Source organism: Aaosphaeria arxii (assembly GCF_010015735.1).
Source record: "Aaosphaeria arxii CBS 175.79 unplaced genomic scaffold BU24scaffold_13, whole genome shotgun sequence".
In the NCBI taxonomy this organism is placed as follows: Eukaryota; Fungi; Ascomycota; class Dothideomycetes; order Pleosporales; genus Aaosphaeria; species Aaosphaeria arxii.
In genome coordinates, this window is record NW_022983486.1 from 861,810 (window position 1) to 888,272 (window position 26,463).

The 26,463-nt window shown below is 47.0% G+C and overlaps 10 protein-coding genes across 10 annotated transcripts; 7 read left to right on the forward strand and 3 right to left on the reverse strand.

Annotated features, from left to right (window-relative positions):
- Nucleotides 1-600: 600 nt before the first annotated feature.
- On the forward strand, nt 601-2,458 carry BU24DRAFT_401560 (putative dimethylaniline monooxygenase). The gene is made up of 5 exons (XM_033525498.1): nt 601-760; nt 811-898; nt 954-1,112; nt 1,169-1,472; nt 1,531-2,458. Exons 1-5 carry the CDS (start codon nt 706-708, stop codon nt 2,410-2,412), a joined length of 1,488 nt encoding a protein of 495 aa, XP_033377999.1. The 5' UTR covers nt 601-705; the 3' UTR covers nt 2,413-2,458.
- Nucleotides 2,459-2,519: 61 nt separating this feature from the next.
- Nucleotides 2,520-3,606, forward strand: BU24DRAFT_80451 (uncharacterized protein). The gene has a single exon (XM_033534649.1). It carries the CDS (start codon nt 2,668-2,670, stop codon nt 3,490-3,492), a length of 825 nt encoding a protein of 274 aa, XP_033378000.1. The 5' UTR covers nt 2,520-2,667; the 3' UTR covers nt 3,493-3,606.
- Nucleotides 3,607-4,710: 1,104 nt separating this feature from the next.
- BU24DRAFT_329335 (uncharacterized protein) lies at nt 4,711-5,394 on the reverse strand (the record flags this gene model as incomplete). The annotated part of the gene is made up of 1 exon (XM_033523014.1): nt 4,711-5,394. A coding segment is annotated over one exon (684 nt), but the record flags the coding sequence as incomplete, so codon positions are not given.
- A 1,454-nt stretch (nt 5,395-6,848) lies between these two features.
- On the forward strand, nt 6,849-8,477 carry BU24DRAFT_437243 (toxin biosynthesis cytochrome P450 monooxygenase; the record flags this gene model as incomplete). The annotated part of the gene is made up of 3 exons (XM_033530199.1): nt 6,849-6,890; nt 6,937-8,182; nt 8,251-8,477. The coding sequence occupies 3 exons, from the start codon at nt 6,849-6,851 to the stop codon at nt 8,475-8,477; spliced, it is 1,515 nt and encodes a 504-aa protein (XP_033378002.1).
- Nucleotides 8,478-10,028: 1,551 nt separating this feature from the next.
- BU24DRAFT_401573 (aquaporin-like protein) lies at nt 10,029-10,856 on the forward strand (the record flags this gene model as incomplete). The annotated part of the gene is made up of 2 exons (XM_033525499.1): nt 10,029-10,071; nt 10,129-10,856. The coding sequence occupies 2 exons, from the start codon at nt 10,029-10,031 to the stop codon at nt 10,854-10,856; spliced, it is 771 nt and encodes a 256-aa protein (XP_033378003.1).
- Nucleotides 10,857-11,211: 355 nt separating this feature from the next.
- Nucleotides 11,212-13,066, forward strand: BU24DRAFT_497245 (uncharacterized protein). Its single transcript, XM_033534252.1, has 2 exons — nt 11,212-11,968; nt 12,023-13,066. Exons 1-2 carry the CDS (start codon nt 11,384-11,386, stop codon nt 12,977-12,979), a joined length of 1,542 nt encoding a protein of 513 aa, XP_033378004.1. The 5' UTR covers nt 11,212-11,383; the 3' UTR covers nt 12,980-13,066.
- A 220-nt stretch (nt 13,067-13,286) lies between these two features.
- On the forward strand, nt 13,287-14,627 carry BU24DRAFT_401580 (alpha/beta-hydrolase; the record flags this gene model as incomplete). The annotated part of the gene is made up of 2 exons (XM_033525500.1): nt 13,287-13,441; nt 13,491-14,627. 2 exons carry the CDS (start codon nt 13,287-13,289, stop codon nt 14,596-14,598), a joined length of 1,263 nt encoding a protein of 420 aa, XP_033378005.1. The 3' UTR covers nt 14,599-14,627.
- A 4,121-nt stretch (nt 14,628-18,748) lies between these two features.
- On the reverse strand, nt 18,749-20,671 carry BU24DRAFT_80507 (uncharacterized protein). The gene is made up of 4 exons (XM_033534651.1): nt 20,343-20,671; nt 20,192-20,296; nt 19,780-20,144; nt 18,749-19,721 (listed from the first exon to the last, which is right to left on the reverse strand). The coding sequence occupies exons 1-4, from the start codon at nt 20,541-20,543 to the stop codon at nt 18,896-18,898; spliced, it is 1,497 nt and encodes a 498-aa protein (XP_033378006.1). The 5' UTR covers nt 20,544-20,671; the 3' UTR covers nt 18,749-18,895.
- A 2,966-nt stretch (nt 20,672-23,637) lies between these two features.
- BU24DRAFT_414974 (uncharacterized protein) lies at nt 23,638-24,197 on the forward strand (the record flags this gene model as incomplete). The annotated part of the gene is made up of 2 exons (XM_033526260.1): nt 23,638-24,079; nt 24,130-24,197. The coding sequence occupies 2 exons, from the start codon at nt 23,638-23,640 to the stop codon at nt 24,195-24,197; spliced, it is 510 nt and encodes a 169-aa protein (XP_033378007.1).
- An 861-nt stretch (nt 24,198-25,058) lies between these two features.
- Nucleotides 25,059-26,404, reverse strand: BU24DRAFT_80632 (uncharacterized protein). Its single transcript, XM_033534653.1, has 3 exons — nt 26,257-26,404; nt 25,228-26,194; nt 25,059-25,176 (listed from the first exon to the last, which is right to left on the reverse strand). Exons 1-3 carry the CDS (start codon nt 26,313-26,315, stop codon nt 25,117-25,119), a joined length of 1,086 nt encoding a protein of 361 aa, XP_033378008.1. The 5' UTR covers nt 26,316-26,404; the 3' UTR covers nt 25,059-25,116.
- Between the last annotated feature and the right edge of the window lie 59 nt (nt 26,405-26,463).

A 26,463-nucleotide genomic window follows, 5' to 3' on the forward strand; every position in this document is an offset into this window, starting at 1 on the left:
AGAATATCACGATTGAACCATAATATTCACAAAATGAGAAAATGATGAAGTAGATGACTTCCCACAGAGGGCGACTACCAATCTGGGTCTGGACGAAGGATCGGGAGGTGCTGCAAGGATACTATGATCGTGGTATGCATGCCGACTCCCCAAACGCAGATCTTAGCGTGCGAGCCGGACATAATTTCATTGTATGGGAGTTTTTGGCTTTGGAGATTGGTCAATTGGTGCGGTGAACGGTGGACATAGAACAAAGAAACTCGAAAATCGAAGTCCCGCAGTCTAACCAAAAGAACTGCAGAAGAAAAGTGTAGTCAAGCCAAGATTCCGTTGATTGGTTTAAGCTGAGTAACAACCGAGTTCATATTCTAGCCTGTGATGTCAGCAATGGAAGTGGTTGTATTTTTCCATGATTGTTATCGAAGACTTGTGTCTAGACACTTCGGCTTCGACTTGAGGTTGAGCCGAGGGTGTCACTGTTTCGTAGTCTATCGTACTCTGCCAGACATCCAATCAAGTGCCAGATTCTCGATAGGCCCTCGATAGCAACGTCGTAAGGTAACACCTGAATCACGCAATCTGCATCGCAAGAAGTCAAAAGTGACTTCAACTCTACAACATGTTCACCAAAGAACAAACACGTCAGTCGAAACTTCGTTACAAGTATTCTGATCCTTATCGCATCCACACTTGGCAATTATACATATGATGGCACAGCCGCCAGCCAAGTCAGTGGCCGTAATTGGAGCGGGCGCAGCGGGTACTGTAACGAATAATCAAAGTCATGCGTCAATTTCTCATCTTTGATAGGCGCTGTCACCGCAGCAGCTTTATTGTCTGAAGCTGCATTCGAGATTATACGCGTTTTTGAGCGACGGGAAACTCCAGGAGGCACATGGTAAACCTTTGCTTTTTCAAGCCACAACTTGGAGAGAAAACACTTACAGGCCTAGGATCTATGACCCAGATCCTGGCGAGAATGTGACTCTAAAGCCGGGCAAGTTACCATTGGAAATAGACCCGCCATTGCAGCTACCTTCACACCTGCCCGTAGACACGCCTCCAACGACTCAACATCGATGGAGCAAGACACCAATCTATTCTGAGCTAACGTAGGTTACCTCTTGATCGAGTTTGCCAAAGTAGACGTGATTTAATGAAAGCCTAGAACAAATGTCCCTGACATCGCCATGTCCTTTTCAGACGATCGCTTCGCTTATGGGCCGTTCGTACCACATTGGGTGGCCAAGCAGTATATTCAAGATTACTTTGCCCGCCACCAGACTGATAAGCTGCTGTCATTGGAGACTACTGTAGAGGATGTCTCCAAGATCTTTTCCAAGCAAAACGGCTCCCGGGAAAGATGGCGTTTGACGCTGCGGCGGTTCGACGCAGTCAGACATGTTGATGTTTGGTGGCAGGAGGACTTTGACGCCGTAATCATTGCAAACGGTCATTACTCTGTCCCATATGTACGTGTTAAACAGATCCTTCCGAATGATGGAAAATAATTAACAGAAAGCTGTTCAGATACCAGAAGTTAAAGGACTCGAAGATTTCCTTGCAGCATTTCCTGATCGCGTTTCGCATTCAAAATCTTATCGAGTGAGCTCTTTATACGCCAATAAACGAGTCGTCGTAGTTGGGAATTCAGCATCTGGTCACGATATCACTACACAACTAGTCCAATCAGGCCTCACCCAAGCGCCGGTATATCAATCACGACGCTCTCGATCTCGCTGGGATGGTGATCATCCGCCTAACGGTGTCGAGTGGAAACCTACTATTGTCGAGTATCGCACGTCTACAAACGAGATCGTCTTTGATGACGGTACAGTGCTCAACGATGTTGATGCTGTCATCTACTGTACAGGCTATAAGCCCTCGTTCCCATTCTGGAATTCAAAAGCCAATGGCGGGCCCATCTTCGACTATCGCGAGAACCGGATCCTGGGATCTTATCAGCATACGTTTTTGCAGAAATACCCCTACAGCATCGCTATCGTCGGACTCCCTCGCGTATTGACTTTCCGCTCTTTCGAGTATCAAGCAGTTGCTATCGCTCGTCTCTTTTCAGGCCGATCCTCAAAACCACTTCCATCCATTTCGGAGATGCGCGAGTGGGAAAAGGATCGCGCCGGCCTTGTAAAGAGGGAAAGGCGAAAGTTCCACGACATTCAATGGGAAAACGGCGAAACTATGGAATGGTTAAGTTTCCTGTACGAATTGGCGGGGCTGCCTAAACTTGAAGGCGAAGGACGATACCCGCCAGTTTTGGACGAGAAAACGAGATGGGCTATCAAACATGTTAGAAAGTATCCAGAGCCTGGGAATAAAGAGAGTGAAGACAATGAAGGGTGGGTTCTGGTTAACAAAGAGGAAACCCGCAAGGATATTCTGCATTTCATCTAGGATTTAGACCATGGAGCGACATTTGAAGATGTTCAAGCTTTATAACACATGCAAAGAAGGAGTTGATAGCCTAGCCATTCTGAGGATCGACTACAATATAGCCATTTTTATTATCCAGGTACACCTTCGTGATGTTTCAGATGCCGTCGCACCTGAAACCGCCCTAGCATCATCACTGCTTGGCACGAAGCACCATCGCGAAAACAACGTCGACAGGAGCAACAACATAATTTCTCCTTCAAAATCCAATTCATCATGGCTTTGGGGCATAGACTCGTGGTGGCCGCTACTTCGGCGCTGATACTCGTTATACTTGCATTGACCCTCATTGCATCGTTGGAGATCCGCGCGCCTTTGAAGAAAATCAAGCAAATCGCAATAGCGCAGGAGGCAAAACTAGGGCAATGGGAGAACGAACTCAAAGCAAAAGGACTCGTGAACGGTACAGGATTCGATCGCGCGGACGTTATTAGTGGAACGATGACAGTTTCTCCGGGGATGCCTACGACCTTGTACATTTCAGTAACTGGAAGACCGACAACGACATCAGCGACAGACGGCCAGGGCATGATCGGAGAGACACCAACGCCAGCACCACAACCAACTTATACAAGCGTAGACGAAGGGATGATAGGGACCGAACCAACGCGCCAACCTCAACCATCGCCACCACCTCCGCCGGCACCAGCACCCAACCCGCAGGTCCCAATCCTGGCACTTTCGTACGCTGGATCAGGAGGACCAAAACACTGTCGCGGCGACCTTCTCCAAAAGCTCACGATTCCTCAACCCGCCTCCGACTGGAAAAACGGAACATGCATCGATCTTCCACGAATGGCACGTTGCGGTGTATTCTACGCAGGAAAAGAGGCTGGCTGCGAAGCGCAACTGTTCAATTCACCGGCCTGCTACAAGACCAACGAGACGTTCGTCAACACGGTGATCTTTATGCCTGAAGAGAGAACCGTTGGCGCTTACTGGCGTAGCATGTGGATTCGATGTGGGGTGGAAGCACCAGAGGCCAAACTGCTCGATCCGAGTATTTTGAATGGGCTACTGAAGAAACCTGGGAATGGGTGAAGCGATGGCTGGTCCACGATGTCCACACGATAATGATTTATTTATGAAACAGTTGGAATGCGCTGGCTCTTCCGACACAGCCCCGAGGGGATGAGACTTCGTCCCTGAAGATCGATTGAGCTGAGCATCAGCTTTATCAGCTCTGTCTACGAAGGTTTCTCCACCAGTCACATTCTGCTGTGGGCAGAACTCGAGAATAAGATCATGGCTTAATTACAGCACATGGTATGGGGGTTCGCATGGAGCTAATCGCAATGAATGGAAGGAGATACTGTACCAGGCTGACTCATCTCCAAACCATGGCTCCATTCACGATTGTATTGGCAGACACCGACAAAGAGCAACAGCGATGCGATCGGGGTGGGGGCAGGACTTTGGCTAGAAACAACAATTTGGTGGGAGATGGTGCAATGAATACGGAAGGCTCGATTGCATGCTACTATTGCAACTCACAATATCTAGGGGCCTCGCTCACACCTGAACCGAGTTGTGACTCGATGACATCGTAGTGTTGTTGAGGTGTCGTGTTCTGTTATGTCTGCTTCCGTACGAACGGTGCGGGACGAGGTTTTCCAATACTACCAATGAGGCCCTGTGTCTGCAAGTCATAGTACATCCACACTTCGGTCCTGTTGAATGATATCACTTTGTTAAAATTTATCATAGCCATGGAATCTCACGGTTGTTAGGAAACGATGCAGATGAGGGAAAGAGCAATATAATTCGCAAGCTTGTTCCAGACCACCGTTGATCATGTGGTAATGCTGCAATGAAATACAAAAGAGCAGAGAAAATCGAAATACTGACATGAAGCTCCACAATGACATCCCATGATTACGACAATTAGGATTGCCTGAAGATTGGCTTCGAGACGTTGAAGATGCACCTCTCTGTCATGTGTGTATGAGCCGTGAGCCTATGCCTAGACAACCTTGACTCACAACAATGAGCACATAACACGAGTGCTTTGCACTCCAAACGCCCGTGGTCTTCTTGTCCGCAACGAATGCAAAAGATGAATCTGTCCGACAAAGGTGTTAATGATATAGCCAGCCGCCCCAAGTCTGCGACGTGTTGGAGGACCTCTTTTATTGTTCGTGGTCCCACCTCTCGTGGACCGGTCGGCCGCTTTAGTACCCATTCCGGGACGTTGTGTCGTATACTGTAGTGCATGTGATAATGCTCAAACCTTCGAGCTTCCTCTGATCTATAATCCCAATACAGTTCGTCTCGGAGGGACATGAGAACAGCAACGAACATGATGTTCGCGATGTCGTTTCCAGCTTGGTGAAGGTCCACTGGATCAATTAAAAAGTACTGAGCCAACTCCTTCAAGCTGATTTTTGGCCCTTTTGTACCCATAATTCCCATTTCACTGGCCATTTGTTGCGTGTCGATGATCTTGACAACGCTCCCAAACTGCATTATGTCAACACCGAGATCCTCCTTGATCTTTACAAAATCGCCAGAAGTATCGTGTCCAATAAAGATGATCGGCCTCAGCGTACCACGTTCTCCCTTTTGTGTGAAGGCTTTGTACAGAGCTTGGCGAGTCTCTTCGGTCGTGAGGAAGACAGTTTTGCCGTAGTGGAAGCGCTCGGGATCACCCGCCCCAGGAAAACTGTTGACGAGATGTGCATATTCGGTAATGCGTATATGGTGGGTGCCGATATTTTTGAGAATGAATTCTGCGTGGAAGCCGGGATAACGCATTATGCTGTGAGGGTAGAGGGAAGATATACCAACTTCCGTTGTTGGGTGCGGGTCATGCTCCCACCACTCAGTGTCGATGCCGACGAAAATGGCTTCATCAAGAACTTTTTTTGGATACGGATGAAACTTGAAACCGAAGAAGTGGCGCAGGATGTCTCTGCCAGATCGGCCCTCCAGGAAATTGGCGAGGTTGACAAGTTCGGGAGCAACATACGGCTGCCCTGGAGCAGTGGTACTGGCGGTAGTGTTGCTCCCTTGAAATGTCCCCGGCATGTTTGCGACCTCCTGCTCCTTCTCGAGCTATTTAAATGCCAAAATAAATGGTTCGAGAGGAGCGGAAACACAACCTTCACGAGCACCCGGAAAGTTGTGAGGACTCACTTGTATGGGTGATTGTAATTTCCTTTTCGACCTTGTGGTGTGGAAGCCTGTCCCTATATGGTGATCAAGCATTGGGAATAAGTGAGAATGATTCATGATAGCGTTCGTGCTGAACAAAGTGTCGCTATCGTAGTGGTAAACAAGTGAAAGTGTGTTCGTGCATGGTCCAGGCAGCAAAGCCAAAAGTGAAACCAGTTTCCACGCAACACAACACAACACAAAACAAATCAAAACAAAAACAACAGCAAAATTCGCGATTATGGCTGACAAAAGTCAAGGTGAGTGTTTATGATTAGTCCCTTGGAAGTTTAATTCTAGACGCAGGTGGTCGACCGCTGGACAAGCAATAGATGTTATAGATGACTGGCAATCTAAGCGGAAGTGCTGCGAGGCACTTGATCGGCATGTTTCTGGGGAATCTACCATCCGTTCGGGCTGGAACCCAGTGGACAGCAATACGCGGGATCGTCGTTGGCACGCCGCCAGAGCGAATGCTACCTGCAGGAAGTTAGCATAGCAGTGAGGATTTTGTAGCCCTACACAACTTATAATCGATTGTCGAATAAAATTAAGACGAAGAAAACAGCTATGAGTGGAGCCATATCTAATGCTACAAGGATTCCTGGAATGGCAATGTGTATAGGAAATAATGTGGTGGAGGATGACATGTCTGCGGTTCTATAGTCTATACCCTCTTCGATGGATATTTGGTCACGATTCCATGACTATGGTTCTAGTCTTTGAAGTCTAGATTTGCGTCAGATGTACTCATGATTTTGCTGGCAAAGTCCTGTCCCTCAAATTTCCCGCATGTACGATGCGGTGGTGAGACTCACTTCTTAATCTTTTCCCAAGTCTTGGGTTCGAATAGACCAATACTGTTCTCTGTTTCACTGCAGATTTGTGGAGAAAATTGTCAACTAGCCCCATAAAGTCACCTTGCATAAGACCTTGAATTTTGAGATCAACATTACATGTTGCCGAGAAATGAACCTGGGCATTGCCTATTTGTAGTTTTTAAATCATATCCCAAGGCTCAGGTTGCTTACCCAAGACCTTCATTCTCATCGCAGCGCTCCAATCGAATCAATGTTACACGGTTTAAACAAGGCTGTCAGCATCAGCACATTCGACGTCATTGTCTTGACTGAAGGCCTAAAAGTTATCTATTTAAATAGGCCGTCTTCAGCAATTGGAGATTGGGGATACTTCAACATTGATCTAAATAACCTTGATGATTTTTCATTAAATTAATCTTTGAGATGTTTTCAGTCACGAATGTCTTGTTCGCAATAGGAATTTTGGTAAGTTACGTCCATTGCGCATTTTTTCCATAGCTAACTTGGCCAGCTTCTGCTGCACTGGATATGGAATATTGTTCATCGACTCTTAATCTCCCCACTAAAGTCTATCCCAGGACCCTGGATCTACGCCGTGACTAGTATCCCTCACGATATCGCGTGCATCAAAGGCATCCGCCATAAGGTTCTAGAAGAACTCCACGAGAAGTACGGCCCAGTTGTTCGCATCTCCCCCACCGAGGTCTCCTTCATCAACGATGCGGTTTGGAAAGATGTTTGGGGGTTTCGCAAAAATGACGCGGAGTGCCCAAAGAGCGATCTCATGGAACGTGTCAATGGCTTTACCGGAATTCTGGATGCCGGTCGCCTTGACCATCGAAGATTTCGCCGCTTGCTCTCGCACGCGTTTTCGGAACAGAGTCTCCGTGGACAGGAGAAACGAGTGCATCAACATGTCGATCTGCTAGTACAAGGACTTCGGAATACCTCTCAGAAAGGTCCCTTAGACATTACATTGTGGATGCATTGGACCACTTTCGATATCATGGGTGATCTTGCTTTTGGCCAGTCCTTCAAGAGTCTTGAGGCAATGAAGACCCATCCTTGGCAACAGTTCCTTGCCGACTATATCGCTGCTGCTGTATGGAGTGGTATAGCAGAACGGTGGGGGCTAGCGAAACTCATTGCTGTCGTTACGCCAGCGTCATTGCGTCAAGCTGTGCAGGACTTTTATGAATTGTCCTCGCAGATGATCGAGAAACGAATTGTATTCGGAAAGGAGAGAGGCGATTTCTTCGATCATATACTGAAGCACGAGGTGCTCAGCGATGATACTAAGATGCAAGGTGAATTGAAAGGTTTAAGGCATGGTGAACTGAAGAGCATCGCATCAGACCTCGCGGTAGCAGGCTCGGAAACCACTGCAACGTTGCTGTCCGGCCTTTGGTATTTCTTGTCCCTGAATCCACCTGTCCTAGCCAAGCTGGTTGCAGAGATCCGCACTTTTGAGTCGGAGGACGACATCAACTTCGCGAATATCGCTAAGCTTGAGTATCTTAACGCTGTGATTGATGAAGCTCTTCGGTGCTTCGTTCCTTCGCCAATTCCTTCCGGTCGAAATATCCCTACGGGCGGTGTCACTGTCGGTGAAGTTTATCTACCAGAAGGCACAACGGCGTTCGTATCTCATCACATCGCGTACACGTCTCCAATGCATTTTGCAAGACCTAAAGAATTTATTCCCGACAGATGGATTGAGGGGAAGCCGAAAGAATTCCAACATGACAATGAGAGTGGTAAGTCCATCTCTTCATCCGCCTGCTTTGGAAGTGAATTGAATGTCTGCTAATGCTGATGCTAGGAGTCTACCGACCCTTTGCATACGGACCGCGCAATTGTATCGGTACTCATCTCGCTAGGGCAGAAATGAGGCTCATTATTTCTAAGGTCCTATGGCATTTTGATCTCGAACGTCCAGATCCATCAACAGAGAAGGGGCATGATTGGGAGAGCTGGATGGATCGGGCTCGAGTTTACTTTCTTTGGCACAAACCTCCTCTCATGGTTAACCTAACACCAAGGCTAAGGTAATCCAGTAAAAGCCTGGAGCTAGTTGATTGAATCAAAGCAATTGCCTTACTGATATCGTATACTTCAATCTGATCTAATGAGCAAAAATTCATTCGTAGTGAAAGAGACGCTGCCTTATTTCTGCCTCCGATGAACGAGTGCTCTTCCAACTTGGTACATGGATCACCAAACCTAAAACGGATGCTTTTTCCACACCATGTGCACCAATAGCATTGCAACAACGGCATACATCGAATTTGAGATTTGCATGTTCTGAGTCAATTAGGCCCTTTTGACGCAATAGCGCGCCGTCATGTTGGGGGACTTTGTTGGGATGCGACAGGATTTTGCACTACCAAACTCGGTTCAACCCGTATTTTGTATCTAAGACTGACGATGCCCAAATGCTTCACAACCAGAGCAACAAGTGAACTCTTAGGACAAAATTCACTGCTCCATGACAATAATGATCCTTTTTTCCAGCGTTTTACTTTTGTTTCTTGACGCTGCCTTTTTGCAATTTTAGATGGTGAAGTCGGCTTGGCGATAGTCACAATTTCGTCATTCCTTGCCTCGTGTCCCGTGCTTGTGCCTGACTACCAAAAAGATGGGGAAAATTTCAGAATGCCATGTTACGATCTATGGCAATCATCGATATGGCCAACAAATGCGACGTCAGCCTAAATTGATTCTGTTTCTGTCGAAGGGCCCGTTCCATTTCACTTTATAAGGCCCATGCATTCACGCTCCTTCACCACCCTAAACTTCCTGCACTTTGACTTTAGCATCTTCCCGCCGCTGCTCTAGTGCACCTTCTATAGAGCTCCACGTCTGGAACGTTATTTCAACATGAGCTACCACGGTGCCATTGGCAACGCAAGCAGCACCGATACTGTGCAAGAGACTGAAGGCGAACACCATCCAGAATTCTCTGTTGCTGGCCCGGAAGCCTCAGGACACGATAACGTCGATGGAGGTAAAGCCAACGGAGACAAACCAGGATACTCTCTTGCTGGTCCAGATGCAGAAGAGAAAGAGGAAGATTACGATAGCTATGATTCCGATGAAGGGTTTGGCACATACGGTCGTCGTCCCAGTGTGAAGTATGGTCTTTCGAGGACATTACCGAAATCCAAGAAGGGACAGCGCTGGGGCAAGTCGAGCAGGAAACGACGAATTCAAAAGTTCGGCCATAAGGGAGAAGGGGCATCGTCAAAGACCAATGACGGCGGGGTAGGCCCAACTAAAGAAATGATACTTATTTCCACTAACAACCGAGTAGACAGATGAAGAACGACTGAATCGAACAAACACTTCCGGAAATGACGAAAACGAGGAAAACGAGGACGATACAGAGCCTAACTTTTGGTTCGGGATTCGACGAAAGATACGCGAGCCACTGGCCGAGTAAGTTGTCAATGTACTTATCTCACTTCGAAGATTAATAATTTCAGGTGGTTAGCGACCATGGTCCTGGAGCTCATGGGCGTTTCAGCAAACCTTCAGTACATGACTTCTGAGGGTGAGTACGGTGGATTTGCCCAAATGGCAGCCATGTGGGGTCTAGCATATATGATGGCTATTCACATCGCGGGAGGAATATCTGGTGCTCACTGTAAGAATCTGCTGCTAAGTGGTCCGCGTTTGGATATCTCACTTACACATTTGATAGGTAGCCCCGTCGTCTCGATCAACTTCTTCGTCTTCAGAGGCTTTCCCGCTCGTAAAACCATCATCTACATACTGGCGCAAATCTTTGGAGCGTTCTGTGGCATCCTGATTGCATTCGGCATCTACAAAGACGCTATCCAGAGTTACGATCCGGGAAGGACTTTGACATCTGGAAAAGCTATCTTTACTTTACCGAACGATTTTACCAAAGGATCGACGGCCTTTTTCACCGACTTTACTTCGGCGGCTGTCATGAGTGGCAGTGTACTAGCTATGGGTGATAGTTACAATGCACCTCCAGCTGCTGGTATGCATGCGTTCATCATGGGTCTAGTAGGGACGGCCGTTACAGGCTGCCTTGGATACAATACTGGCCCTCAGGTCAATCCCGCCAAGGACATTGCTTCTCGGGTTGTCGCATCCATTGTCGGTTATGGGCCAGAGATGTGGCAGGGTGGCTGGTGGGCTAAAGCGTGGATTGCTGCCATCTGTGGTGGTCTTTTCGGATGTCTGTTATACGATGTCGCCATTTACGAAGGTCCAGAGTCCCCCGTCAACTATCCAAAGCATAAGGTTAGGAAATCAGCGATGGGCAATAAGGCCAAAATACTGGAGACGGGTATCCTTGGAAGGAAGAAGAGACTGCAGGCGAAAGAAGACCTAGAGAACGGCCTCGTTGGTATCAACAGTAGACGAGCTGGACACGGTCTCAGTGGTCACCCGAAGTGATGAAATGCATTGAACGGTACATCTCCATTATGAAGAGCATGCTTAAGCAAACGAGTTGGATGGAAAATTAATCAACGATGCATAGAACGAGCTTTAGAGGTCAACAAATGACGTCAACATCGCCCATGAAGAGGTACCATGGGTGTGAATGTTCATCATCATGCAGATAAACAATGGCAATGCCAAAATTATGCGAGAACACTGCAATTGAGCATGACGAACTTATAAACGATAATAGTTATATTGTGATGGTCTTAAGCAGAATTGTCACAGGTGTTGACATAAGCCCTGGAGACGCGCATGAACATGACTAAGCCCAAAGCGTCATCATACGAAATCAACTCCACCATTGCGAGGCAGCCCGTCGCAAGGCTTTCTAACAGTCGAACCATGATAATCCTCTTTTCGCAAAAGCTAGTCACGCCTCAGATGAGGCACGGCTGAGTCTTTCAATTATTTTCTGTTCCATCCCTTCGCCGTTCTTTCAGTTGAAGGTTGCGGTCCCCCCAGCTCCGACCACCGTCGTCATGATTGGTACCTCTCTCCCGGAGCTCGTCTTCATCCGCATCTGCATACTCGCGCTGCGCGTCATAACGCCTCTCTCGATATTTTACCTCTCCTTCTGCATTGCGGATCCGCCTTCCTCCGTCGCCGGAAAGTTTCTTCTTGCATACTGTGCCTTCGAAGCTGCATTTTGGCTTCTGGTGTTCATACCCCGCAAGCGCTCCTTGCAGTCCGCCGCTGTCCATCCTCCAACGCTTCCGTACGAAGAGCGCAAAGCATTGTTTTGGAAATGCTGGGACAAGATACCCAACCCTGATTACTTCTTGAGCAAGTGGTTCCTCGGAGCGCGACCACACGAGATCGGAAGGGAGAATGTGAAGGACTTCTACCGGTGGGCCCTACTCAACAAGGGAGACGAAGGGAGACATGTCGTGAAGGCAGAGGAGGTTGAAAGAAGGGTCGAAGAAGAGCAGGAGCTTGAGGAATACGTGGATGGTATTGAAACCTTGACAGGGCAGAAAATTGAGCCCGGTCGTGGACCAGCCAAATCCCTAAGACTGACGATCGACGACGTAAAGATGTTGCATCGGCCCTTGCTATGGTACATGGTATGTTCGTCGGCTGTGACATCGAGGCAATGGCAAAATGTTAACATATCGCAGGTCATTGGATTAGTTGATTCCCTTACAGCGGCATATCTCTTCTACAACAAGTTCCAACTTTATGGGGTTTCCTTGCGCCGTACATTCTCGATTTTTCCCTTCCGCCTTGCAAATCTTTGTACGCGTAAGGGATCCGCTTCCCCTGACCTGAGCTACTGGTACCGTCCTCACACATCCCAAACTCGACTTCCTGTCCTCTTTATACATGGCATCAGTATAGGATTATATTCCTATGCACAGTTCTTGACCGAGATCACCAAACACGATCCGAAGGGACCCGAGGATGGCGAAATTGGCATTATTGCGATAGAGGCAATGCCGATTAGCTTCAGAATCACAGAACCCATACTAGATAGGGACCAGTTTTGCCGACAGATTTTGCAAATACTGAATACACATAGCTGGGACAAGGTCGTTCTAGCAAGCCACTCGTATGGCTCTGTCATCACTACGCATCTACTCCAAAACCCAGACACAAGAAGTAGGATTGGACCAAGTTTGTTTGTGGACCCAGTAACATTCCTTTTACATCTTCCAGATGTCGCCTACAATTTCACCGCGCGAAAGCCAAAGCGTGCCAACGAACGTCAGCTTCATTATTTTGCTTGTACGGATATGATGGTTTCACATGCGTTAGCGAGGCACTTTTTCTGGGCGCAGAACATTCTTTGGGAAGAAGATGTTAGAGGTCGTGATGTCACAGTCTCTCTAGGCGGAAGAGATCTGATTGTCGATACTGAAACCGTGGGTAAATACATTGCTGGAATAGATATGAAGTCAGAGGACTCGAGCTGGAAGGAGAGGGCCTGGACAGGAAACGGCCTCGAAACACTTTGGTTTCCTACCTGCGATCACGCACAAGTGTTCGAGAGGGCCGAGGGTAGGAGAAGGTTAGGAGATGTGCTGAGAAAGTATTCCGAGCAAAAAATCGATGAAGAGGAAGAAGACTTTCCATGAGCCCGGCCGATTGATGGCCGTAAATCCAAAGAATTCAGATGAAGTACTTAATATTCTTGTCCGTAAATAATGAGTCGCCATAATTGCTTTCAGATCTCTTGATGAATGTCCCGCATCGTGGGGTTCCGGGCCGGGCCTTTGACATGAAGCTTTCCGGGTGACAGTCCAAATCCGGCATCCCCACTCTCCCGATGCGTCAACTCTTATTAAAAGCATCCCCCGGATTTCCAGTTAACGCTACTTAATACTCCGTACAGCACAGCGCTATTTTTGTCTAACATTTTCACCATTGGAGAATTCATAAAAGATGCCTGACGGAAATTGGATCCTTGGTGACTTATTCAAGAAAGACTATGGACATGCAGGCAGTATAGAAAAGCTATGGGAGATGAGATGGAAGTTTCCCTGCACTAAAGGTGTATATCCGTTCCATGATGGGAAATATGAGGATTTTGAACCTATGTATGTTCTTTAATCTTACGATGAAGGGCGAGACTAAAACAACCAACAGCTTCGATCATTTGATGATCCACAACATCAATGACCCATACTCGGACGACTATACAAATGCATTTCTACCTACAGCAGATGGACTTGTCAAAGAGGCAGAATCAATCATACATAAAGACAAAGCGACTGCGCGGCAACTGTATCTTAATGCCAACGCCGTGTATCGACTAGCACGTTTTCCGTACATTGGAACCGAACTGAAAAAGCAAGTCTTTGAAAAACAGAAGGAAGCCTATCTCAAAGGCAGTCAGCTATGGGATATTCCTGTCACCGAGATCGTCGTACCTCACAAGTATGCCGCCAATGGCGACGGTACAGAGATACCGCTCTATATTCGCAAGCCTACCGGCAACGGTCCCTTCCCGACCATTTTGTTGATCACTGGTCTCGATGGTCATCGGCCAGATAACACAGAAAGAACAGAAGAGCATTTGAAGCGGGGGTGGGCAACAGTAATTTGCGACATTCCAGGAACCACCGTTGATTGCCCAGCCAACAAAAGAGATCCCCTCTCTCCTGACCGACTGTTCTCCACGATTCTAGACTGGATCTCCACAGAGCCATCGCTTGACGAAACAAAGATCATTGCCTGGGGTTTGAGCGCAGGTGGATACTACGCAATCCGCCTGGCACATACCCATCGCAACAACCTGATCGGCTCGGTGGGACACGGCGCCGGTACTCATCATTACGTTGGCAGAGAATGGCTTTCTCAGATTGCAAAGCACGAATATCCCTTCGGCCTGGAACGCGCCTATGTGACAAAATACGGCTTTAACGATTTCGAGGAGATGATGGAGAAGTGCCAGGATGAATTTTCGCTCGTTTCAGGAAAGGGAGATGGTGTCGCCGTGGTTGGGAATGGCACGAAGTCCTGTCGGCTTCTACTGATAAACGGAGTCCTTGATGGTTGTATGCCTATCGAGGACTCGATGCTACTTGCAGAGTACGGGAGTCCGAAGGAAATGCGATTCATGCAGCAAAGATTGCATATGGGGTATCCGGAGGCGAACTCTGTCGTGTATCCTTGGATGGAGGAAGTCATGGCATCGAAACAGGGTAAGGTGGCTATGACCAACGGGCATGGTCATTCAGCCCATAAATCATAGTCAGCAACTGTCGAGAAGTGGTAAAAAATATCTATGACCAAGTCAACAGGGTTTAAAATATTTGTGCAGGGTGATTGATATATTCTTGAATTTCCACCGTTTACAGAGTGATTCTCCACTTGAGCTATCGCCAACAAACAAATACCTTGCAGATGTAAAATTCCAGTGAGAGGTTTCCTGAAAGCGTAATAAGATACAAAAGCAAGGTGATTACCTCTCAGAACTCTTTCCTGAAATCAAGATACCGTGTTGGAGTGACGAAGGGTCTTCCGGTGAATGGCGGAGGTTGCTGAATGAAGCAACCAATGCAGCGACGCTGGAAACTAGTCATCGTGGGGGTTATTGCCATTAAGAAAGCATAAAATGATGTAAAAGTCCAGTATATAATACAGAATGATCATAAGGAACACCATCGTGTGAATCTGACTACGGAAATTATGTCTGACCTTGGGCTCTACGAGTTTCTGCCATAGAACTTCAGCTACGCACAAATTGACCATAATGACTATCTCACTTAAGGCCGGGTTATCTGGCCGTGATAGTGAGTAGGCGATATCAGTGAGTGACCGTGCCGGAGAACCCATATCGAATCGGGCAACTTCCGGCATAAGTTGCAGAATGGCCCAGCATACCATATCTGACAGCGAGGAAATTCGATTTGCATCAAGAATGCGCTGCAAAGAGCCACTTTCTATATGCAATTTCTGCAGGATTTTCGTGAGTACCAGGAGCATTGCCTTGATACAGTATCCAGAAACCCAGCTAACAGAGTTGAACCATGCCACCCAGCCTATTACTTCAACGTAATAAGGAACATTTTGCTCGGTAAAATCTCTTAGCAATCCTAGGATGACTGCAGAGAAGCCATAAAGAAATTGGAGGCATTGCATGACAAAACGTCCAAGCAACAGCAGACCCTCTGCACAGAGTCTCAGGCTTTGCTCGGCAAAAAGTTGCAGAACCTCTCCTGGCAATTCCAGAAGCGCCGCGAGCGCGTTCAGAATCTCTACTAGCGAGTCCAGAAGCTCCATAGAGATGTTAAAAAGACGTCGTGTCATCAATATTGACATCGGAATCCTAATGCAACACTCCGATATAGGTGTTCGACAGAGCATACAGCGGCTGCCATTCGGTGTATCATCAGTATCGTGCACCCATGTCTGAAGGCATGGTAAACCAAAGACGTGACAACATGGTAGAATGCAGACTGCTGAGTGGATTTCATCGTAATTATCCCAGCATACAGGGCATTTATCGTTGTAGAATGGCAGAAGTTCGCAGTCTTGAATCAATGGCTGCCAAGTTGGTTCGGGAGACATTGCTGCTCTTTCTGATCAACGGCATGTGGAAAGTTGTGACTGGCCCCGCGTAAGGGAACTGTAGGTTGTAAAGAAAAGTATTTTCTATTTCAGATTCAGGTGTTTAAAACTGTATAGAATTATCCAGGTCTTGACATTGCGTGCCTAGTGAACGTCGGAACCACAGTGAAATCATCAGGCAACTATTTCGACTTTCACCGCAGCTATTCGCCAACAATCTCTTATAGACAAATGGCCACTTACATGTTTTAACACGGAGTGGATTGTAGTCATGTAATGGTGTTGAGTGACGGAAGACAGTCAGTTTCCAGATACTGGTGGCCAACTTGATGGCTACTCTTGTGTATTCACTTGATCTTAGACAATCACTTCTACCGACACATTCCACCCGGACTAAGAAGTTAGATTAAGATCTACTCTTCTAGTATACCCAAGGTATTCCCGTACACCCGTGAACAATCTACGTCCTAATCTAGCCACTGAACGGACTGTGGTATGGTAGGATAAGTAAGGGCATTTGGAGGTCACATGTGACACTCAAGGTATGGTAGAGAGTTAGACCAGGGAGCCCAAGGGAGTTCGGGGAACATCCACCACCTCTGAAGGCATAGTTGTGATGCCAAACATGTGCCCACCGTACCTGTCAGACCATGATATCCCCTGAGACAGGTGTCAATACGCAACGATATCATATGTGCGAAGTCTATCAACGATGGCTACACCTCGCATTAAGACTATTTCACACTGGACATTCCAATCATCATGATAGAATGTGTCGAGACTTTGCTCTTTCACAATTGATATTGAGCAGAATTATTATCAACAAAGTTGCCTCTGTTCCTTACCTACACTTTCAAAGAGTAATGCGAAATGTTGGTCCTTGAGCTGAGGTTATTGGGTAAACTTGATCAATTCTTGACACCCAATATGACGACAGATCCATTCGGTGATGTAATGCTATCTTCTCGCGAGTCGAGCTAGAGGATGGCAATCGTCTACTAGGGTTCGATCAATATTCGGCCAACAAACAAGTGATTCACGAGACGATCTTGTATTTAGCGTTATCTTCGAGCTACAGAGCCCGTCACTAGAAATCACTCCGAACATGGACTAGAGGACCTGGACATCGTCGAGAAATCGCATTGTGGGAAATCCTCATACAGGAGCATTGGACCGGAAGTCAATTCGGTCTTCCTTTCACTTTTGGCGGACATGGTGAAATTTGCACTTTAGATCTTCCTACTTTGTTATTTCATTGATAATATACTCCGATATCCCTGTAGACCTTTTGCTGCAACTAAGGGCATTGCATGCATAGTACCCAATTCCCAACCATGTGTTATAATTCTTCCCTTGTGATGTGAGCAACGGTGGCTCGGGAAGGGCATTGATTTGTAGCAAATGATAAGAAAGAAGCAACATTTATGACATATTAATTTCTCCTCTTTGATCAGATCGTCAAATGCCGTCCGCTAAGCCCCAGAAAAGGTCGCCCCTTCCGAGTGGGTCCATTGAAAACTTGCAGCATCGAGCAGCCAGCCAACCTCCCATTGCCTTCCAATAACGGCAGGTAAATCACTTCGGACCATGAAACTCGGTCCAGTTAAGCATGTGCATCGGGAAATATACACAAAGTTATGACAAGCCCTTGGTCCGTCCCGAATGGAACGTCATGATCTAATGTGTGTGCGGAATAAGGAAGCTCGATCGAGATGTCCAATGGCATGCTTCCGGCAAGCACGTCCGTGTTGCCTGAAACTTGACGAGCTCTCGAATGCACGAATTGGCCCCATGCGCATACAGCCCCCACATCCGTATTGAGCAGGTAGTGAAAATCCAGTGGAATGGTATATCGATGTCCGATGGGTAGATGCAATACACAAATGTAGCAGATGAGACAAAGCAGTTTCGAATTACATGCATCTGGAAGTCCAGCAATTTCATGCTTGAGTGTGAAAGTGGATGCCAGTGCAGCGTAGCGTATCTTGAAGTGGATATCCAACATCATCAGACATGCAGCAACACTCGTGTGAACGGGCCTCACCCGCTGGTTGCATGATGCTCGCGAACCTAGTCAGAGAAGGTAAGCACTTGAAGATTAAATATCTCCTAGGCGGTCTAGGTGAATATTGACGGCATTTGCTCCGATGGTGTTGTAAGCCATTGAAGTATGCACAGGATGGGCACACGGTGAACATCAATATCACGTGATTGGTGGCGGCTCACGATCACGATCATTCCAAAGGCTTTGCACCTTCAGAGCTGAAATGCATTATAATGATTCCATTCGCGTTTCACAATTCGCTGAAGCACGTCGAATACTCGTTTCTAATTCGTCTAACTACAGATTTCTAGTATATGTGGTCTGTGCTACCATCGGACACCGAAGCCTATCAGAATTTCCCAGAATGGTCCCTCGGGACTCTCCTTTCGGTCAGCGAAGACAGCCAAGATTCCAGTTTCTGCTCCTATGACTGGTCAAAATCATGGGGGCCATGGGCTCGCACGGTGTGAATTGTGATCTATTGTTCTCAATATTGGGACTAGCTCTCTGCGGGTAACTGCACACTGCCGCAGGTCGTCGTATGCTGAAGCTCGTAATAGAGGTGCACGTTCAGAAGTGCACGATCTAAGCGTAGTTACCGAGAACCGAGGACTAGTAGGGCTGCGGTCCCTGACGATCATGAAGTAGGAACTCGTGAATGGACGCTGGTGTCGTGGTGGAGATGTTGTCAGACGCTGCTGATCTTCTTCCGCCCCAGCGAGCTAATAATGGCTGACTTTGCATTTTGGAACTCGTATGCAGGTGAGGCTGAGGTGCGTTGTGTTTCTGGGTTCACTCGGGATGAGCAATTCAGGTTGATCGATAATGTGGTGGTATTTGCAAACTCGTGTGAGTCGCGCGACGTTGAAATTGTCTATGGTATCTTCAAGGATGGAAAATAGAAAAGTTGAATAAACAATATATTGAAAGAATTTCATTTCTCCCCGCTCATAGGCGGCGGTGGGTATTTTCGCCAATATTCTTTCTCGAACATCGCCATGTTGTCCTCCGGAACGCTGATCACAGTCTCTCTATTGAAAATGTATGAAGAGGTCCTCTTCCCTCGAGACGAGTTACGACCCGAATCACCTTCTGAGCTACCTTCCGGAGAGCTATCCCAATCTATGATTGGTAGTACGCCAACTTGCTCCAAAGTTCTGGGAGGTATTGGGGGCAATGACTTTTGGGATTTACTACGTGCGGGCTTCACAGCCGGGAAAGTGAGTGGGTCCTTATTGGAGTGAACCGTCGGAGGGCGAGATGTAGATCGTGGAATCTCGATCGAGCGATTGAAGACGTTCTCTGGTGGTTCCGAGCCTCGTATTGGTGTTGCAACATTGTACGGGATGCGGGTGAAATCATTCGTGCGGTCGTCTAGCCGAGAAGTTGATCTATCAAGACCGTGGGTCGCGAGAGGCCTGCAATACTCCGTGTCCTTCTCTGATTGTATAGGAAATGTCGAGGAGTAAGAGCTTGTAGAATCGAACTTGTGGTTTCTTGGGCGCATCGTGGCCTTCCCGAATATCTTCCTCACACTCCATTTTCTTGGGCATTGGTCGAAGCGTAATGAATCGGTTTTCGTGGAGCCGTTTAAGATGCTCAGGATAAATGGGTGTAAGCAAGGAATGCATGCTGTAATAATGGACAAATTCTGTGCCACCTGGACACAAATGGTGCTTCGCCAGTATTCATAAGTTTTGTCGTCAGTTCTAGCAACCTTGTTGTAAACTGTGAGCTGCGCAGCTACTGCCCCGACAATGCTATAAGAATGTTAGACCAACCAACATAGACCAAACAACGTGCTTTCTTGCTACTGACCTGAGCCGCGAAAGGAAACAGGCGGAGACGGATACCCTTCTCCCCGCAGTTGTTCGCAGATTCCAGACAAACAAGGGCACTGATACCAGCAATATTTCCACGACAATATTCGAGATGCCTGTGTAATTGACAAACTTGACAATATCAATGCACTGGTCACCACTCTTTGCCCACACGTTAGGGGGTTTGCAGCGGAATGCCGAGACGAGGACGCCTGCGATAGTCCAAAGTGCAGAGAAGGTCCCGAAAATCACGACAGCCCACCGCGCAGCACACCCTGGAAGTATCTTCCTGATGAGAAAGCACATGGAGAGCCTCGCGCATCCCATGTTGGCGATGTAGAGTATACATGCAGCATACTCAGACTGAATACATTAGTCCAGGTCTACTGACTTTGACACCCATGCCATACCTTCTGATAGATGCTCAGCTGTTTAGGAGTCAAATCTCTCCTATGCTGTCCGAGAGCATGAATAGCTTCCATCGAGACAGCAGCCGTCTGACCAACGCTGAAAAGCTGATACTATTAGCACATATACTTCAAATCATAACAAAGCACCTACAGCAGCAAAGCCAATAAGAATATCGTCCGTTCCGAATCTGCGTCCCTTGGGAGAGCATGCAAGCTTCATTGCGAAACGTGTAAAGAGAACGAAGACCATCGCAACAAGTAAAATCCAGGACACCACGTTAACGATCACCCCGCGGTCCTCCATAGGAGATGTCCTTCGTCTCTCGAGGGTGTATACCACGCCATCGAGCATTTTGGAAACCTAAAGTCGAGCCAATATGTGTTTGTGTACAGAAGCCAGAAGTGATGCAGTCATGTGATTCCGATGTACCGGCCCCGCGGCCAGTAGGGTCAACTATGTCCTTCAGTGGGCGTATCGATCCTCAACGGTCTGATAGCTGGGGGAGTTGGGGATTATAGATATTTTTACGAGTGAGACAGGGTGGGGAAGAACTGGCAGGGCGGTAGGCTGACGTTAGAAGGACCCGAAGTGTGAGCTTGATTGCGCTTATGCTGCCCTTGGTGTGTAATAACGTGGCGCTTAGATATGTACAATGGGAAGGATGCCTGAACGCGATCGAAGTCCGGGGTTACGAAAGTGTATTGTATGTTCAGCAGAGAGCGAATGCAGGGTGCAGTTATATCAAGCCGTGCCCTTCGGAGTTCTTCAGAGTTCTCTTTGGGAAATTAGATCTCGTTTAAGTGATCATGCCCTCATGGTTATTCGACTGTGGCACAACATCTAGCGTGCGTAAACGGAGAAGAAGAGATGTACAGGCGGTGCGCTAAAGGTCAAAGTCCCACAGGATTGAAGTGCAACGCGGGAAGCTATAGGCTTATGTTGCAAATGATGAGACCTGAACAACCCGAGGCAGACTAGATGCAGTATCTAGTGATCCAAAGGAATACGAGCAAGGAAGGGAGGGAATAGAGTTGGGTGGGGAAGAACAGAAGGGGAAGAGAGAGAAAAGAAGTGGCTCTCAGAGAGAAGTCATTGGCGTCGGACATCAAATAGTGATGATAGTCCCCGGTGTAGCGCACAGACACACCATACATACACCCATACCATACATACAACAATAAGCACCGTTCCACAACCGCATATGGACCCACAGGATTTACTCTTTAATATCGGCTGGTGCGCACGGGGAGCTGGGATGTCTTCGCCCCTTATATCATTGGGCATGCTCTGGTTGCGTCTTCTCTGGGCCCTTCTAAAGTCCTTCTAGCGTGTCCTCATGTCGTTTCACGTGGTAGAATTGTCTTTATCCCGATAGTATGCTAGATTGAACCTCCCTTCTACACCACCACTCTAACTCAACATTCGGTTGTACACATACGTTTCGCAGAACATTCAAAGCCCTCTCTCTAACGTCATGGGCATCGATTTGGGGGGTTTACCTACTCGGTACCTTCTTATCATGACACCCAGTCGCACAGCCACCCCCATCCAATGTCTAAACCTGCTCCCGTTGAACTGTTGCCCATGGCATTGCCCATGAACGTCGATCCCTTACGAGACCGTTCAGTGCGGCTTATTTTACACGTGCAAGCTGCGCTGCTCAGCAAACTATTCCCGTTAATGCGCGAGCGATCTCTTACCTATGACATAGGCTTGCTTTCTGTTCGTTAAACGATCGCACTTGCTGGGCGTTCCAAAACTGTGGATATTCGGCGATCTTTTGTTCAGGCGATTCTCAAGGCACGATAGGACAGGATAAAGTCGCGGATATCTCACTATTATGCCATCTTGCAATCGTTCGATGGGACCTCCCAGGCCACATTACCCACTTTCCCCCAGGCAGCTCGATTCCGATTCGTTGCAGGCTGGGGTTGTAAAGACCTGGCTTCAGTTAATTGGACAAGACTCGCTACCGGCAGTTGGTGGTCCATGAAGGCTTACATTGCAGCCATTGGATGCGTTTTCGGCTATGTGTGCATTTCTCAGTCGTCATCTAATTCAGCCGCATTGCATTGCTCACAGACGGCCGCACTGACTCGCGGCCGTGATGTGTACTACCACTTGAGATTGTTTCAAGATAAATAAGAACAGTGCCAGCTGGTGGACATATGCACTCACGAGCTGACATGCAAACGGTAGCATGCGCCACTCAGGTGAGCATTGACGCTGTCAAAGTCGGGGAGATGCCAAGAAGACCTCCGCGACTCATTGCTGGCAAGGAATCTGATTAATGAAAGTTATGGATCTTATCTAAGGGCAAGTAAATCGACATGTATGAGAAAGTTGGTGTGGATTCCATATCACGTGATGTTAACACCCATAGCCAACTAAGAGGGGTTCTGGGTGAGGATGGGATGCTCTATCTACCCGAAGACTGACATTGTATTTGTCCTATGTTCCATTCCTACTCAAGGCACAAGGATAATGGCATGTCACTGAGCAGCTGGAAGGATATCTGAAGGAAGAGGTCGCATGGCCGCCAACAATATGCTTCAATGTGAAAGATTTTACCACTACATGTTCCCATCTCTATCAAACAAAAACCGTCACTTGTTTCTAATACGATGCCATATCTCCATACATAGTGAAGCAGTGTGGCACCGCTGATGATGCTACTTTACAACACAGACCTCAGCAAGTGACTGTTTGACGTTGCATTAGCAACCTCGACGTCAGTGCAGATCGAACTCGAACTTCTCCTCGCCTTCAAATATGAGCCAAGATAAATCACAATCTGATATAGATGGTTCGAAGCTTGATGTTTGATTTTGCTTTTGCGCCTATTATGTTCTTTTGTTCAGGTCTGCTATAAGGGCTGTATTAGCATATACAACGCATGCATTATCAACATATAATCCCAAAGGATGATGATCTAGATTTTAGTCGATACTTGTCACATTTCATCCTCATATCCGTCTAGAAAATAAAATTCATTCTCAATACCTCGTGTCAGAGTCACCATTTTCTCGCATTCATTATGACTTAATGACAGAGCACAGCAACTACTCTATTAGTCACTTTTCTACTTCACTCACTGACTTTTGTGACTTAACACAATCATGTGGCGTAGTACAATGCCATAGCTCGTAGACTGAGGGTATTGCTGGGACATCTTCGTGACCCAACTACTCGTTACTCACTCCGCAACACAGCCAAGTCTCGCCCAACCAACACTGACAGTCACCATTGCCCCACGACACCAAACAGTGAATATGACTTCAAAAAGTCAACCAGTCATTCCGTTCACAGTGAATAGTCACACGCTAACTATATATACCGCAAAAGATGCTTCTTTCGAGTACATCTTTCTTATACTACTACAACCGATACATTTCATACAATCGCCTATCTTTTCTACTGCTTCTTCATTCTCTTCCCTTTTACAATGGAAGAAGGCAGAATCTTGGAATACTTCTGCCCTTTTCTGAAGGGAGAAGACATTATTTTAGACTGTGCGCTCTGGTGCCAAGAAGGTCTATCATCGGCACATGTAAGGGACATCCGTCTGACCTTCATAAACGAAGGTTACGAAGTTGTTGGGGTCATACGCCTATCGAACAAATGGATTGTCATTGTATTCACATGCCCTGAGGAAGCTAAAAGAGCTGCTGCGGCTTGCAACGGAGCGAAAAGGTGGAAAACGACTTCAAGTGACAACCCCATTTCCCTAGATAAGAAAGACACAGCTAAAGTACCGGATTTTGAGAATTGCATGAGAAGACATAAATACAACGTTGGAGAGACGACTGAGAGTTCGTGTGAGAATATGAACAAAGGCTGTCTTCAAGGCGGTAGAGATGTCCCGAAGAAATACAAGGACGCAACCTGTAAGTACTACAACAAATTAGTGCTATCGGATTAAGCTGAACAGCTATAGATAATCGTGCATTTTTCACTCGTGGGGTTCACTCATCAATCAATGCCAAACCTGAAGGTTACCTCTAGTATCGGTGGTAAAGTAAGCATATCAAAACAAGGCTGCTTTTATCAAATCTAATAGTGTCACAGCTGGCCGGAGTATTGTCGACGTGAGAAAACCAGCGATTCCTTTCCAAGGCTGTCAAATGGCTACTACATCATTCTCGGGGCGTGCGGGGGAAGCGTGGAATGGCAACAACATGATGTTGGGAATTCTCTGGCCTACGAGGTATAGAAAGAATTTCAGACATGATAGGTCTGATTGATTTCTTTGGTAATGCTTGGGGGTTTCATTTTTGTTCTTGGATATTATTATTGGAGAAACATTTCCTTCTGCGGTAATCTTTGGAGGATTTCATTTCTGTTCTTGGAAACCATTAGGAGGTATTCACTTTCCTCCGGGCCGGTGTTTGGGGGATTTCATTTGTGTTCTTGGATATCATTATGAGGATCTATTTTCCTCAGAAGTTATACTTAGTGGATCTCATTCTGTTGTTGGGTATTGTCAGGAAGGTTTCAATTTTTTATTAAGTGTTGTTGGGAAGATTTCGACCTCTTCCCAAGTAATGTTAGGAGGATTTCATTATGTCGTAGATAGATAATTAAGCTATGATCTAGCGCACCATATGTTCCAATGATGTCATTCTATGAGGACTCGGCATGGTTCTTGCCAGTGTAATGGAAACTTGGAGTCTTGTTGGTGGATCAGAATCGCCATCTGCATCAACTTTCGATGTCGGATTCGAGATTATAAAACTGTACAAATAGACAGTTTTAGCTCTATAAAGAGCTCCATTCCTGAATGTTCATACGCAGTTGAGGCCTCATAATTTAGACTACAAGTTACAGAGCCCTTAAACAGTAATATCGCAGTCTATGGCGCTCTTAATTTTAAATAAATGATAACAACGCGTATCAACTTTCCATTTGTTTCCTTTTTGAGAACTCAATTCTGAATCGGCGCTGTCAGGATATGCTCAAATGTTAAAGAAAGTGTTGTCTCTTTCTAGATAAAGTCAGCTTTGACAAACTGATATCAGGCCACTTATTTTCATACATAATTGCGGCGCTGGGATTCCAGCCTCCTTTCGAAATCCTCAGCACCCTCGTCAAAGAGTTTTGTGAAGTCCCAGAACTGCCCTCTCCCCCCCTCTAGCGCTTCTCCCCATTCAGGAAATCCAAACCTAGGCGCCGCAACCAAGACATCGAATCCCCTCGCACGCAAGCTGTAAACAGAAGGGGCCATGCCTAGAAGTACCTTCCACTGGTCGCGTGATCTTTTCTCAGCGGCAAAGATTCTAAGTCGTACTCTTTTCAACGTCTGGATCTCCTCGAAAGTTTTGGCCATCTTCTCGAGGATCTCGGTCCGTCCTGGCTTGAAAGCCCAATGCCCGTCTATCTGTTCCTTCTCAAAGTCGTCGAGGCGGAACGGGATGCTAAGAGTCCGTATGACGTTGACAGTTTTGATACCGCAGCTGAAGATGTCGGTCTCGAAAAGCGTCTCTATGACTGTCATGCAATCGACTTGGAATGCGATGGGCGGGAGATTTGACTCCACAACCTCACGAACCATCTGCAATCCAACATAATCAGGTCGCAACCACGGCTTACGGAGAGGAAATGTCTCTTCCAACATCCCGTTATCGTACCAGTCGTCTCTGACCTCAACGAGCCAATCGTCCGTCCTGAGATACTTATATATCATGTCGCGGATCTCTCTAGGTAAACGTGACCGCATGTCTTTCGAGAGCTGTTGAAACCAAGCATGGCTGTACGCATCGCTATCCGATGCTATGCCCATATCCAGTAGCTTCTTTTCGCGCACGAGGTCTTGCAATTCCTTGGGCTGTAGGGCTCTAACTTCCATCCTTCGTTTCCTACCTATCAATTGGTCGATTCGGGTATCTGTTCTGCGGGTCTTGGCTTCTATCTTCCTGCGTTCATTCCTCTCCTCTTCACTCTCTTTTACTCTCGTGTCTTTCTTCGGCTCTGCTTTCTTGATAGCGTCTTTCATTCCCTCTACTCTGTACGTGTTTGTTAGACCCCTTAATTTCATCTGCGCCAGGATGTCATAGGTAGATCATACTTCACCTCAACTTCCGGAAGCCGCCTCAAATTCCTTTTTATCACCGTCAACACTGCCATTCCTCGCCATTTACACTTTTCAACCTCACCTACGCAACCTAACCTCGCATTCCTTCATCCTCTCCTCCCGATTCTCCAACGCGAGTCCCGCAAACGCAGACTCAATCCGGATCTGATCCGCCATGGACAATGTCAAGTGAATCAAATC

Coding starts and splice junctions, on each gene's coding strand:
- BU24DRAFT_401560 (XM_033525498.1), top strand. CDS start 706: ATGATGGCACAGCCGCCAGCCAAGTCAGTGGCCGTAATTGGAGCGGGC. Junction 761..810: donor AATTGGAGCGGGCGCAGCGG/GTACTGTAACGA, acceptor CATCTTTGATAG/GCGCTGTCACCGCAGCAGCT. Junction 899..953: donor GAAACTCCAGGAGGCACATG/GTAAACCTTTGC, acceptor TTACAGGCCTAG/GATCTATGACCCAGATCCTG.
- BU24DRAFT_80451 (XM_033534649.1), top strand. CDS start 2,668: ATGGCTTTGGGGCATAGACTCGTGGTGGCCGCTACTTCGGCGCTGATA.
- BU24DRAFT_497245 (XM_033534252.1), top strand. CDS start 11,384: ATGATTGGTACCTCTCTCCCGGAGCTCGTCTTCATCCGCATCTGCATA. Junction 11,969..12,022: donor GGCCCTTGCTATGGTACATG/GTATGTTCGTCG, acceptor AACATATCGCAG/GTCATTGGATTAGTTGATTC.
- BU24DRAFT_80507 (XM_033534651.1), bottom strand. CDS start 20,543: ATGCTCGATGGCGTGGTATACACCCTCGAGAGACGAAGGACATCTCCT. Junction 20,145..20,191: donor AGCTGAGCATCTATCAGAAG/GTATGGCATGGG, acceptor TAATGTATTCAG/TCTGAGTATGCTGCATGTAT. Junction 19,722..19,779: donor TGTTTCCTTTCGCGGCTCAG/GTCAGTAGCAAG, acceptor ACATTCTTATAG/CATTGTCGGGGCAGTAGCTG.
- BU24DRAFT_80632 (XM_033534653.1), bottom strand. CDS start 26,315: ATGGCAGTGTTGACGGTGATAAAAAGGAATTTGAGGCGGCTTCCGGAA. Junction 26,195..26,256: donor CTTCCGGAAGTTGAGGTGAA/GTATGATCTACC, acceptor AAACACGTACAG/AGTAGAGGGAATGAAAGACG. Junction 25,177..25,227: donor AATCCCAGCGCCGCAATTAT/GTATGAAAATAA, acceptor GACTTTATCTAG/AAAGAGACAACACTTTCTTT.